Source organism: Neoarius graeffei, chromosome 6, assembly GCF_027579695.1.
Source record: "Neoarius graeffei isolate fNeoGra1 chromosome 6, fNeoGra1.pri, whole genome shotgun sequence".
NCBI lineage: Eukaryota > Metazoa > Chordata > Actinopteri > Siluriformes > Ariidae > Neoarius > Neoarius graeffei.
In genome coordinates, this window is record NC_083574.1 from 60081550 (window position 1) to 60096168 (window position 14619).

A 14619-nucleotide genomic window follows, 5' to 3' on the forward strand; every position below is an offset into this window, starting at 1 on the left:
AAACAATTGTATGCAAGTTATTGTGAGGTGTAGTCACTTTGCCAAGCCACTTTGCTTCAAGAAAACCCAAACTGTCACCCTCAGCTGAAAGGAAATTGGTTTGGATGGTCAGGAACAACCCAGGAACCACCATGGCACAGCCTTGCCATGAACTGGAAGCTGATGAATCACTGTCTACAGTTCAGATCACCATGAACTAAGAGGCTGCTATCCAAGAAATAACCCCCTGCTCCAAAATTGACACCTTCAAGCTTAACTAAAGTTTGAAGCTGACCACACGGACAAAGAAAAAGTCTTCTGGAGGAAAGCTGTATGGTCAGATGAGACAAAGATTGAGTTGTTTGGCCACAACGACCACCATGTACAGAGAGACACTGTACCAGCTGGTGGTGGTCGTAGGATCATCAAGCTCTGGAGCTGTTTTACTGCCAGTGGAACTGTTTCATTGTACAAAGTGGATGGAATAATGAAGAAGGAGGACTACCTCAGAATTCTTCAGCATAAACCATCAGAAACTTGAACACGGCTTGGGACTTGGGAGTTACAAGAGGACAATGAACCCAAACACACATCAAAGCTGTTTGTGGAGGATAAAGCAGGCTAACGTTAAGCTTAAAACAAGCCCTGACTTCAGCACGATTGAAAATATATGGACCGTGCTTATAAGTCGAGTCCATGCCAAGAAAAAAGAAAAAAAATTAATTGAACTCTACCATTTCTACCATAAAGAGTCATGAAATATCCAACCAGAATTCTGCCAGAAGCTTGTTCATGGTAAACAAAAATGTTTGGTCAAGGTGAATCTTGCAAAGAGACATTTTACCCAAATATTAGGTGTGCTGTATGTATATTTTTGACCCTGTGTTGATTTCAGAAAACTCACAAAATTAAAACTTGTGCACCAAATTCTAGTGTTTTTTTTTTTTAATTAAAGCTGTATGCTGTACATTCTGCCACAGGAAAAGAACAGTTCAAAGAAATTACTGAAAGCCCAAATATTGCTATGAGATTCATATCCAAGATGGCATTCATGTCGCTGTATGCAAACTTCTGACCACAACTGTATGTTAAAGGAGCAGTGTTGGCTTTAGATATTGTGGCTATATTGTGCTTTTGAACTGTGTATATTTGCATGCCTTATATTAGGTTATTACTCCAGGGCTTGGCCACTAACAGTTATCTGTCTGAGCTGGAATTGGATATTAGCAGCTGCGAGGTATATACACACACACACACACACACACACACACACACAAAGTAATCTGTTGTCATTTTGATCAGGATGATGGGATTTTATATGTTTTTATGTGCAGCTGAAGTCCAGTGGTGCACAGGTCATTCAGGAGCACATCTTTGAGGCGAAGGCTATCAGCAGTCTGGATCTGTCTGACAACGGTATTTATCTAATTTTCTCTATAATTTTGCATGTCCTTCCTTTCTTATCTTTATCTCTCATTCTCTTTTTTTATGCATGTGCATCACTTCCTTCCCCTCATGCTTGCTACATTTCTAGAGAACGACAGACAGAAAGAGAGCGATAACTTTTTTTTTTTCTTTTTAGATGTTATAATAATGTGTTTTAGGAGTGTATCTCTCCCATACCACATAACACAGGTTAAAAATATTACACATTTCAGAAGCTATTCAGGGATTCTCTTGCTGTGCATGGAGTTACTGGTGCTACTACTCAGGCATTATTTATACACATCTATTCTAGTGCAGGAATTCCCTCGGTATAGATGGAGACATACCTAGTTAACCCCTTAACTTAATCTCAACTTAGAATTTGGTTGTTCATTTTAATGACTACTATTAGAAACTACAATGGATTATTCAGCACCTACTTGGAAAATCATAGGAAAGGCCTGAACGTCAAGTATGAGGCAAAGAGCTGGATGTGAATGCAGAGTGTTTATTGAAAATCATGAGGCAGTCAAGCAGACAAGAGCAAATCAAAACTTAGTAAAGGGTCATGAGATTTTTTAAAAGACTAGGCGATCCATCCATCCATTATCCGTAACTGCTTATCCTGTACAGGTTCACAGGCAAGCTGGAGCCTATCCCAGCTGGCTATGGGCAAGAGGCGGGGTACACCCTGGACACGTCACCAGAATCATCACAGGGCTGATACAGAGACAAACAACCATTCACACTCACATTCAAACCTACGGTCAATTTAGAGTCACCAGTTAACCTAACCTGCATGTCTTTGGACTGTGGGGGAAACCGGAGCACCCGGAGGAAACCCATGCGGACACGGGAAGAACATGCAAACGCCATACAACAAGGCCCCTGTCGGCCACTAGGCTCGAACCCAGAACCTTCTTGCTGTCAGGTGACAGTGCTAACCACTACACCACCGTGCCGCTGGCTATGGTTTAAAAAATGAGAATAACAAGAACAGAAAATCATACGGGCAAGATTTCCTGAGTATGCGTGGCTTATTTTAGGAAGTGTGCATGATTCATAATTAGGAAACTGTGAATGGTGATAGTGGTCATGTGACTGATTATGTAACTTAGAATTTTGAGATATGGATTTGAGACGGTCGCAAAGGCACATGTGGCAGTGTTGACAGGAATGAAAGCCCGGACTTCAAAGAGAAGATTCACTATAAGAAGAGCATAAAGACAGAAATTTCTGCCCACTTATTGCTAAGTAACTGCTAATGTTTTAATTTGCCTGGGAGCCAATGTAATCAGGCCGCAGTATAAATCAATGACTGAAGTATTTTGACAGAATCAGAGGTGATAACATGCTTGTTTACTGAAGCACGCATTCGTTAATAGAGTCCCAGAAATGTGCATGCATGACCTTTAAGTGAGATATATATCTACAGTACCAGTCAAAAGTTTGGACACACCGTTTAATTCAGTGGTTTTTCTTTATTTTTTATTAATTAAAAGAAACTTCATGGTTTAAAGTAATGATGGATGTCGTTTCTCTTTACTTAGTTGAGTGGGTCTTGGCATAATATGGATTACTCCAGTTGTGGAATAGGGCTATTTACTGTATTATTATTATTATTATTATTATTATTTACTGCAGTGGTGCTTGAAAGTTTGTGAACCCTTTAGAATTTTCTATATTTCTGCATAAATATGACCTAAAACATCATCAGATTTTCACACAAGTCCTAAAAGTAGATAAAGAGAACCCAATTAAACAAATGAGACAAAAATATTATACTTGGTCGTTTATTTATTGAGGAAAATGATCCAATATTACATATCTGTGAGTGGCAAAAGTATGTGAACCTCCTCTAGGATTAGCAGTTAATTTGAAGGTGAAATTAGAGTCAGGTGTTTTCAATCAATGGGATGACAATCAGGTGTGAGTGGGTGCCCTGTTTTATTTAAAGAACAGGGATCTATCAAAGTCTGATCTTCACAACACATGTTTGTGGAAGTGTATCAGAAAAAGCGTTGTTGATGCTCATCAGGCTGGAAAAGGTTACAAAACCATCTCTAAAGAGTTTGGACTCCACCAATCCACAGTCAGACAGATTGTGTGCAAATGGAGGAAATTCAAGACCATTGTTACCCTCCCCAGCAGTGGTCGACCAACAAAGATCACTCCAAGAGCAAGGCGTGTAATAGTCGGCGAAGTCACAAAGGACCCCAGGGTAACTTCTAAGCAACTGAAGGCCTCTCTCACATTGGCTAATGTTAATGTTCATGAGTCCACCATCAGGAGAACACTGAACAACAATGGTGTGCATGGCAGGGTTGCAAGGAGAAAGCCACTGCTCTCCAAAAAGAACATTGCTGCTCATCTGCAGTTTGCTAAAGATCACATGGACAAGCCAGAAGGCTATTGGAAGAATCTTTTGTGGATGGATGAGACCAAAATAGAACTTTTTGGTTTAATTGAGAAGTGTTATGTTTGGAGAAAGGAAAACACTGCATTCCAGCATAAGAACCTTATCCCATCTGTGAAACATGGTGGTGGTAGTATCATGGTTTGGGCCTGTTTTGCTGCATCTGGGCCAGGATGGCTTGCCATCATTAATGGAACAATGAATTCTGAATTATATCAGCGAATTCTAAAGGAAAATGTCAGGACATCTGTCCATGAACTGAATCTCAAGAGAAGGTGGGTCATGCAGCAAGACAACGACCCTAAGCACACAAGTCGTTCTACCAAAGAATGGTTAAAGAAGAATAAAGTTAATGTTTTGGAATGGCCAAGTCAAAGTCCTGACCTTAATCCAATCGAAATGTTGTGGAAGGACCTGAAGCGAGCAGTTCATGTGAGGAAACCCACCAACATCCCAGAGTTGAAGTTGTTCTGTACGGAGGAATGGGCTAAAATTCCTCCAAGCCGGTGTGCAGGACTGATCAACAGTAACCGGAAACGTTCAGTTGCAGTTATTGTTGCACAAGGGGGTCACGCCAGATACTGAAAGCAAAGGTTCACATACTTTTGCCTCTCACAGATATATGTAATATTGGATAATTTTCCTCAATAAATAAATGACCAAGGATAATATTTTTGTCTCATTTGTTTAACTGCGTTCTCTTTATCTACTTTTAGGACTTGTGTGAAAATATGATGATGTTTTAGGTCATATTTATGCAGAAATATCGAAAATTCTAAAGGGTTCACAAACTTTCAAGCACCACTGTATGATTCATGAGCTATATTGATGCATAAAGCCAATTTACATGTATTTCTGTATTTCTATATTCTGGTATTTCTGTGTTTGGTCTGCAGGCTTTGAGAATGACATGGTGACTCTAGTGCTTTCCATCGGCCGCAGTCACTCAATACGGCACCTATCCCTCGGACGCAACTTTGCCATGAAGTCTAGGTGAGGTCTTTTATGAAACATCTACTGTAAGCGATGTAACATTGTAAACTTGCTGTAATCTTGTTGATCCACCCACTCATTTACACATCCTTCTCTCCATCAGTCTGTTCATACAATTATTCATCATGCTCTTTCTTCTGTCATCCTATCCCATTCACCATTATCTTCCTCTCGGATAACTCTCTCTCAGAGCTCTGACAGATGTTCTGCACCGAATCGTACAGCTCATCCAGGAGGAGGAGTGTGTGAGTAATGGATCTTTTCATCACAAGAAACACTTCATCACATACGTAAGCCCGCATGCAGCCATTTTGGGAAAGGAGATTCAGTTTGATTTATAATGTTACTGATTCATGATGTGGATGCCTATAGTGGTATTATTAATCACTGTTATTGCCTCCCATCTAAGCTGTGTATAAAGGTCATGAGATCATTCTCACAATAATGTCTGTGCATAATAACAGACAATCGAAATAGCCTCATTTGTATGCATATGTAGGTGGTGTCATGTGTGCGTGCAACACTAGAATGGCTGTAGGAGTCCTCAGGGATGCCAACCCCTCCTCCTTCCAGCAAGGCAGGAGTTTTAATCACCCACATTCCCTTTCCTCTGAGGCATAGTGCCTTGTTAATTATCCATCTATCATTAAAGCTGACTGTGCTACAGCTTGCCTCGTCCTCTTTCTATCTTTCTCTCCATTAGTCGTCTGTTAAATACCAAGTGTTTTTGATCAAACACTTTCCTTTGATTCTCCTGTAAACTCCCTGGTGAAAACAGCATTTTTTTCACCTTCCAGATATTGCACACCTTTCTAACTCTCTCCCAGTGGATGATGGTAAAATGCTTATTCATGCTTTCATTAAATCACGCTTAGATTTAATTTTCTCTTTGGCCTCCCACTTAAAACATTTGCAATACGTTCAAAATTCAGCAGCCAGACTTCTCGCTCATATTAAGCTTCCTGCTCACATCACTCCTGTTCTTTATAATCTATATTGGTTGCTGGTTGATTATTGCATCCAGTACAAACTCCTGCTTTACACATTTAAGATCCTTCATGGCCTTGCTCCCACCTACCTTCAAGACTCGTTACATAATTATACCAGTTCCCGTAGCTTAAGATCAACTGATTCTGGTTTAGTATTGATCCCCAAATATGGGCTCTCATCCATGGGTGGCAAAGCTTTCAGTATCAAGGCTCCAAAAGTCTGGAATGCGCTTCCCAAAAACCTCAGGAAAATCTCCATCACACAATTTAAGACTCATTTAAATGTTATCGGTCTGTGTCTGTCTGGCTCGGTTGTCATGCAGTGTTTGTTCCTCTTCCTACTCTGTAAAACATCCTTGTGCTTGTGAAAGGCACTATATAAACTTATTATCCATCCATCCATCCATCCATCCATTCATTACCCATCCATTATCTGTAGCCGCTTATCCTGTGCAGGGTCACGGGCAAGCTGGAGCCTATCCCAGCTGACTATGGGCGAGAGGCGGGGTACACCCTGGACAAGTCGCCAGATCATCGCAGGGCTGACACATAGAGACGCACAACCATTCACACTCACATTCACACCTACGGTCAATTTAGAGTCACCAGTTAACCTAACCTGCATGTCTTTGGACTGTGGGGGAAACCGGAGCACCTGGAGGAAACCCACGCGGACACGAGGAGAACATGCAAACTCCACACAGAAAGGCCCTCGTTGGTCACTGGGCTCAAACCCAGAACCTTCTTGCTGTGAAGTGACAGTGTTAACCACTACACCACCATGCCACCCTAAACTTATTATTATTATTATTGAATGCAACTTTATCCACTGTCATCAAAGTCATGTGGTCTCACATACAAAAATTAAGCTTCATTTTTGTCATTTTTGAGTAATTATAACATTTTTTTTGACCAGCACCAGCTGTGTGTAACAGGACAAGAAAGTAAATGTCTTATGTACTGGAGCGAATATGACTATTTCTTAAATAAAGCTGGTAATCAATGGTCAATCTGTCTGAAACACCAGATGAACTCCTGTCTCTGTCCTCGCAGCCACTGGAGTCTCTATCAGTGTGTGACTCCAAGCTGAAGACAGGCACCACCATCCTCATCAACAGCCTGGGCAGCAACTCCAGCCTCTCCAAAATTGATATCAGTGGGAACTGTATTGGCGACACTGGTGCTAAGATGCTAGCTAAAGCTTTGATGATCAACACCAAACTCAAGTAAACTTTCTTACTAGATTCTACTTTATTGTATGTGCCTTAACCTTTCACACTTAACTCTGCTAGCTTCTGATTATTACATTCCAGTGTTATGAAGTGTTATGCATTAGTTTGCATTTATTGTACTAATGCAGTGGTGTTTTGTCGGACGCAGAACACTGGTCTGGGACAGAAACAATGTGACTGCCACAGGTTTTATGGATGTAGCCAACGCTTTGGAGAGGTATGTGCTTTGTGGGGTTACATTTGTAAGTGGACTGCAAATTTGGTTTTGATTATTGAAATATGGTGTGTGTGTGTGTGTGTGTGTGTGTGTGTGTGCGTGTGCGCGCGTGTGTGTGTAGGAACACCACACTACAGCACATGTCTCTACCCATGAGTGATATGACTCAGTCCTACCGCACCAACCCAGAGAAGACTGAAGAGGCAATGAGGAAGGTTAGTAAAGATGATCACTTGCTGTATACCATAGATACGAGAGAAGTATTCCACCTGTACCGTGTGTGTATGTGTGTGTGTGTGCAGATCCAGGCATGTTTACGGAGGAACAGCCAGAAGCTGTGCATTGCATCAGATCAGATGCTGAATCTTCAGCAGGGTCTAAAGACCAGCCGCTCAGAACAGGTTCAACTATCACAATTCACATCGAATATAAATAATAGTTACATAGTAAGAGAGGAGAGGAACAATTCACAAGTCCAAATTCGGCACTTTTACAAAGATAGTCCCTGATTTATATGATCTTCTACAAGTTTTCTCTTTCTGCTATAACTCTCCTCGAACTTGAGACAATTTTCAGTTTATTTTCAGGACCACAACCTGCAGCATAAAGCAGATTAGATCAAGAAACAATGTTATATTCACGCTGAAAGTCAGTTCACCCAATCAACTGGATTTATTATTTGGGCCACAATTACTGAGACAAGGCTATGGTCCCTGACTGACCACAGGTCTCACTTTATATCATGTGTCTTTAATGCCACTGTACAGTATCTTGCAAAAGTATTCATCCCTCTTGGTGTTTGTCCTGTTTTGTCGCATTACAAGCTGGAATTAAAATGGATTTTTGGAGGGTTAGCACCATTTGATTTACACAACATGCCTACAGCTTTAAAGGTGAAAATTGTTGTTTTATTGCGACACAAACAATAATTAAGATGAAAAAAACAGAAATCTGGAGTGTGCATAGGTATCCCCCCCTCCCCCCAAAAAAAAGCCAATACTTTGTAGAGCCACCTTTTGCTGCAAGTCTCTTGGAGTATGTCTCTATTAGTTTAGCGCATCTGGCTACTGGGATTTTTGCCCATTCCTCAAGGCAAAACTGCTCCAACTCCTTCAAGTTAGATGGGTTGTGTTGGGGTACAGAAATCTTCAAGTTATGCCACAGATTCTCAATTGGATTGAGGTCTGGGCTTTGATTAGGCCATTCCAAGACATTTAGATGTTTCCCTTTAAACCACTCCAGTGGAGCTTTTGCAGTATGTTTAGGGTCATTGTCCTGCTGGAATGTGAACCTTTGTCCCAGTCTCAAACTTCTGACTGACTCAAACAGGTTTTCCTCCAGAATTGCCCTGTATTTATTGCCATCCATCTTTCCTTCAATCCTGACCAGCTTTCCTGTCCCTGCAGATGAAAAATATCCCCACAGCATGATGCTGCCACCACCATGCTTCACTGTAGGAATGGTGTTCTCAGGGTGTTGGGTTTGCGCCACACATGGCATTTCCCATGATGGCCAAAAATATCAATTTTAGTCTCATTTGACCAGAGAATCTTCAAACTCCAAATGTGTTTTGTTAAGCAGTGACTTTTTTCTGGCCACTCTTCCATAAAGCCCCACTCTGTGGAGTGTACGGCTTAAAGTGGTCCTGTGGACAGATACTCCCATCTCCACTGTGGATCTTTGCAGCTCTTTCAGTGTTATCTTTGGTGTCTTTGTTGCATCTCTGATTAACGCCCTCCTTACCCGGTCTGTGAGTTTTGGTGGGCGGCCTTCTCTTGTCAGGTTTGTAGTGGTGACATATTCTTTCCATTTTGCTATAATGGATTAATCAGAATTACTTTATTAATCCCTGGAGGGAAATACAAATTTGCAATCAAGCTCCTGAATCAAGGAAGAAGTAAACATGTCTAAAAATAGAAGATAAAATAGTCTTTAAAAAAGAATAAATAAAAATAAAATAAATTTAAATAAGTTCAATAACTTAAGTAAAAGCAAAATGAAGTGATTTTATATACAATGATTCCTATATACATATATTGCACCTGAGTTAAGGATACATGGTAAGAAGTGTACCACAGTTATACAGTGTCATTGTACAGCTTGACAGCAACAGGTAGGAATGATTTCCTGTGTCTCTCAGTTGTGCAGCGTGGAAGAATCAGCCGTTTACTGAATGTGCTCCTGTGGCTGATCAGCTCCTCGTGTAGAGGGTGGGAAGGACAGTCTAAGATTGTTTTTATTTTGGACAGTGTCCTCTTCTCCAACACCACTGTCAGAGAGTCCAGTTCCACGCCTACAACATGGCCGACCTTCCTGATGATCTTATTGAGTCTGTTAGTGTTCTTCACCTTCAAGCCACTGCCCCAGCAGACGACAGCTTACAGGATGGTGCTGGCCACCACAGACTCATAGAACATCCGCAGCATCATTCGGCAGATGTTGAAGGACCTTAGCCGTCTCAGAAAATAGAGACGGCTCTGGCCCTTTTTGTATACAGTGTCCACGTTTTTGGACCAGTCCAGTTTATTGTCCAAGTACACCCCCAGGTACTTGTATTCCTCCACCACGTCCACACTGACCCCTTGGATGTTAACAGGGTTCACCTGAGCCCTGATTCTCTTCAGCTCAACCACCAGTTCTTTCGCCTTTGTCACGTTGAGCTGTAGGTGGTTCTTCCTGCTCCACATGACAAAGTTGTCCACCACCATCCTGTACTCGCTTTCATCACCACCAGTAATACGTCCAACCACTGCGGAGTCATCAGAAAATTTCTGGAGGTGGCAGGTCTCCGTGGAGTAGTTGAAATCAGTGGTGTAGATAGTGAAAGGGAAAGGAGAAAGGACAGTCCCTTGCGGAGCCCTGGTGATCCTCACAGTGCTGGCTGGCTTATCTAGGTGTCCGTAGACTTTGTTGAGCAGGTAGATGATTGCATCCTCTACTCCAAGACGGGGCTGGTAGGCGAACTGAAGGGGGTCAAGAAGTGGTTGGACCATAGGCCGGATCTGCTCCAGGATGAGTCTCTCCAGGGTCTTCATAATGTGTGACGCCTGTAGTCTTTGAGGTCGCTGGGACGCGGGTTCTTCGGTACAGGGACAAGGCATGACATCTTCCACAGCACGGGGGCCCTCTGAAGACCCAGGCTCATGTTGAAGACATGCTGAAGTACTCCATTTAGCTGTAGGGCACAGATCTTCAGGGCCCTGGGGCTAACACCATCCGGACCTGCTGATTTTCCTGCATGGAGTCTCTTCAGCTGTCTTCTCACTTGCTCCTCGCTGATGATCAGTGTGGGGGTGACGGGTGGGGGAGGGATGAAGGTGTTTCTTGGGGGGGTGTGCTCAGCCGGGGGTCTGTTGAGGAGGTGCGAGCGAAGTCATGAAATGGGGATGAGGTTGGGCAAGAAGAGGTGGGGGAGGGGAGAGAATGTAAAGTGTGTGGTTGTAGCCATCCCGCAGAAGAGTGGTGGTGGTGGGTTGGGGTCACGCCATCAAATCTGTTAAAGTAGATATTCAGCTCATTCGCCCTTTCCACATTGCCATCCACTCCTTCACTGTTGGTTGGCTTGTAACCAGTGATGGTCTTCATTCCACTCCACACCTCTCTCATGTTGTTCTGTTGGAGTTTCCACTCCAATTTCCTCCTGTACTTATCCTTGGCCTCCCTGATCGTTGCTCTCAGTTCATGCTGTACTCCTCACACCTCCTCCTTATTGCCAGCTCTGAAAGCCCTCTTCTCATTTAAGAGGGCTTTGATGTGCTTTGATATTCAAAGTTTGGGATATTTTTTATAACCCAACCCTGAGCTATACTTCTCCACAACTTTGTCTCTGACCTGTTTGGAGGCTCCTTGGTTTTCATGTTGCTTGCTTAGTAGTGTTGCAGAGTCAGGGTCCTTCCAGAACAGGTTGATTTATACAGACATCATGTGACAGATCATGTGACACTTTGATTGCACACAGGTGGATCTCATCTCATTATCTCTAGCCGCTTTATCCTTCTACAGGGTCGCAGGCAAGCTGGAGCCTATCCCAGCTGACTACGGGCGAAAGGCGGGGTACACCCTGGACAAGTCGCCAGGTCATCACAGGGCTGACACATAGACACAGAAAACCATTCATACTCACATTCACACCTACGGTCAATTTAGAGTCACCAGTTAACCTAACCTGCATGTCTTTGGACTGTGGGGGAAACCGGAGCACCCGGAGGAAACCCACGCGGACACGGGGAGAACATGCAAACTCCACACAGAAAGGCCCTCGCCGGCCCCGGGGCTCGAACCCAGGACCTTCTTGCTGTGAGGCGACAGTGCTAACCACTACACCACCGTGCCGCCCCAGGTGGATCTTAATCAACTAATTATGTGACTTATGAAGTGAATTGGTTGGAGCAGCTCTTATTTAGGGGTTTCATACGAAAGCGGGTGAATACCTATGCACACTCCAGATTTCTGTTTCTTTCATGTTAATTATTGTTTGTGTCACAATAAAACATCAACTTTCACCTTTAAAGTGGTAGGCATGTTGTATAAATCAAATGATGCTAACCCTCCAAAAATCCAGTTTAATTCCAGCTTGTAATGTGACAAAACAGTACAAACACTAAGGGGGATGAATACTTTTGCAAGACACTGTATGTGTGTCTCAGTTTTTTCTTTCAGGTTGTGATACAACCTACATACCAACTACACATGAACTGTCTACTTACTTTAAAGTGTAACATCTATATGATTCCTGTACTGTATAGTGTTTATATTGTAATATGCTAGCTCATTCCAATCTGCACTACTCTTAGGCTACGTTTACATTAGACCGTATCTGTCTCGTTTTCTTCGCGGATGCACTGTCCGTTTACATTAAACCGCCTGGAAACGCCAGGAAACGGGAATCCGCCAGCGTCCACGTATTCAATCCAGATCGTGTCAGCTCCGGTGCTGTGTAAACATTCAGAATACGTGGATACGCTGTGCTGAGCTCTAGCTGGCGTCTCATTGGACAACGTCACTGTGACATCCACCTTCCTGATTCGCTGGCGTTGGTCATGTGACGCGACTGCTGAAAAACGGCGCGGACTTCCGCCTTGTATCACCTTTCATTAAAGAGTATAAAAGTATGAAAATACTGCAAATACTGATGCAAATACTGCCCATTGTGTAGTTATGATTGTCTTTAGGCTTGTCATCCTTCCACTTGCAAGTGGTAAGTGATATGCGCTGGGATCACACACACAGCGGCTCAGTCCCGAATCACAGCTTGTTCACTTCACTCGCGCGCTCTGTGAGCTGCGCAGGGCCGGAGTGCGCACCCTCCAGAGGGCACTCGCTGTTCAGGGCGGAGTGATTTGGAGCGCAGGATGCCTGCGGAGCCGAGCATATCCGTGTATTGGTATTGCTGTGTGCACGCAAATCGTGTATTGGTGTTGCTGTGTGCACACTAATCGTTTTAAAAACGTTAATCTGATGATCCGCTGATACGGTCTAATGTAAACATGGGCTTATAGTGTGGTTAATAATAACGCACATTTGGATGCAGCCAGAAAGAAAAGTCTGTTTTGAAAAGAAGCAGTTCATACAAATGCAATTACTGTCATCCTGTCACACGTGGAGTTACCTGAAACAGAGCATCCTGTTATAACTGTCAAAATGGTCACCTCTGTATTCACATGAGTTAAAACACACCCACATTTATGCATGTGTATTTTCATAAGATGTACAGCTGTCATTTATCCATAACTGTTGTAACATCCTCAGTAGTTCCACTGCAGTTGCATGTATAATTTATGTGTAACTACACAGGTATTGGAACTATTTTATAATTTATATATTGCTATTTTTTCAGCGAGGAATAAGTGTTGAACAAAAACAGCACTTTGTGACTTTATGACCTTTTTCTGAGGTCATAAAGTTGCTCAGCATGCACTGAGGCCTTTCAATCGCATTGTAGAGAGAAAAAAAAAGTTGGTAAGCAAAATCTACTCTGCAATCTTTCTAATGACCTCAGTCTCTTTAGCTCGTGCAGAACTTCTGTCAGAGGCTTCAGGAGACCATGAGACCTCTGGCCTGCTACAACATCCAAGAAGTTCAGAGTGACATCCTGTCTGCAGAGGAAGCTCTCCAGCATGCCAGGACAGCCATTGTAGTATGACTCGACTTATAATATCACTCATATTTTCTTATCCAGATCCTGATATTAAGAATATATCAGATCTAGTTTTTGGTACAATATTATGACTAAGTGTAATAATCTGTGCAGTTTAACATGAGCTTTGATTCTTCAGTTTCTACCCAAAATCTATGAGTTGGGAAGGTCGCCCTCTGCTGGTTCAATGGTGCAGCACATTTTGGATGACACAGCCAAAGCTATAACCAGTGAGCTGACTGAGGAAATCCAGGTAGAGCAGAAAATCTGTTTATCCCTTAAACATTATACTTGTCTGAACATTTATTGCATTTGCTGGAAACATTTGCTGCAATGTGTCGTAGAAAATGGTGTATGTCATTGCTCTGTCCTGAGAGGTGTGTTTGGCTGTGATTTCTTGGGCAGGAGCAGGCTCAGGCCATGCTGCAGTCTGCACAGTCCGCCTGCCCTCGGGTCGTCCAGAGGACAAGTGTGAATGAGCAACTGGCCAGTCGCGTGGCCAACAAAACACGACAGGCTGCCCATTTTGTCCAGAGCATAGTGCAAGAGGCAGAGAGCAGCATTACAGAAAAGCTCAGGTAGCACACACACACACACACACACACACACACACACACAGAGCAACTGGGGCTATAGCTGTGTTGTAGTCGAGTCACTAAACCTCGAATCCAAATCCAGTCTCAAGTCTCCAATGTTCAAATCCAAGTCTTTAAAGAAAATTTTGAGTCGAGTCCGAGTCGATTCTGAGAACAAGACCCCAACTGCACCATTTGACGGTGGCTGTTGCTGCCTTTATGTGAAAGCATCTCTGCTGTTGTGTTGGACTAACGTTACTGCTCAACTGCCCCATTTTAGTTAACAGGCTACAGATAAAAAGCTTGTTCATCACTCAGCAAGCAAGCCCCGCCCACTATCAACAGAGCAATGAACACAGCGTGTCACTTCCTTCTCTGGGTGGAGTCTCGCCAAATGACGATTGAAGTTCGAGGTCGTCCCTGTTATCTCCTCGATAGTTCTTCTACATATGGAACACACAGCAGTGCATTTTTTCCCACTGCACGAGAAGTCTGTCTAAGCAAAGCGGACAATCCGAGGGGCTTCTCTCCAGGCATTTAGCGCCATTAACGTTAGTTTGTTCCTGAACATGACGTATGAACAGGTGAATGTGCATTCTCTTGCATGAAATTAGTATAAAAATTAATGTTGCCATAAATACAGTGGGGCAAAAAAGT

At 43.0% G+C, this 14619-nt stretch overlaps 1 protein-coding gene across 3 annotated transcripts in view; it reads left to right on the forward strand.

Annotated features, from left to right (window-relative positions):
* carmil2 (capping protein regulator and myosin 1 linker 2) overlaps window positions 1-14619 on the forward strand; it is a 157539-nt gene that overhangs the window by 60364 nt on the left and 82556 nt on the right. For all 3 annotated transcript variants that reach the window (XM_060923951.1, XM_060923952.1, XM_060923954.1), the window contains 11 exons: window positions 1147-1216; window positions 1314-1395; window positions 4717-4813; window positions 5004-5058; window positions 6856-7028; window positions 7183-7251; window positions 7373-7466; window positions 7554-7652; window positions 13259-13387; window positions 13527-13640; window positions 13793-13965. In XM_060923951.1, the coding sequence (XP_060779934.1) occupies window positions 1147-1216; window positions 1314-1395; window positions 4717-4813; window positions 5004-5058; window positions 6856-7028; window positions 7183-7251; window positions 7373-7466; window positions 7554-7652; window positions 13259-13387; window positions 13527-13640; window positions 13793-13965 (1155 nt within the window). The remainder of the gene's footprint in view (window positions 1-1146; window positions 1217-1313; window positions 1396-4716; window positions 4814-5003; window positions 5059-6855; window positions 7029-7182; window positions 7252-7372; window positions 7467-7553; window positions 7653-13258; window positions 13388-13526; window positions 13641-13792; window positions 13966-14619) is intronic.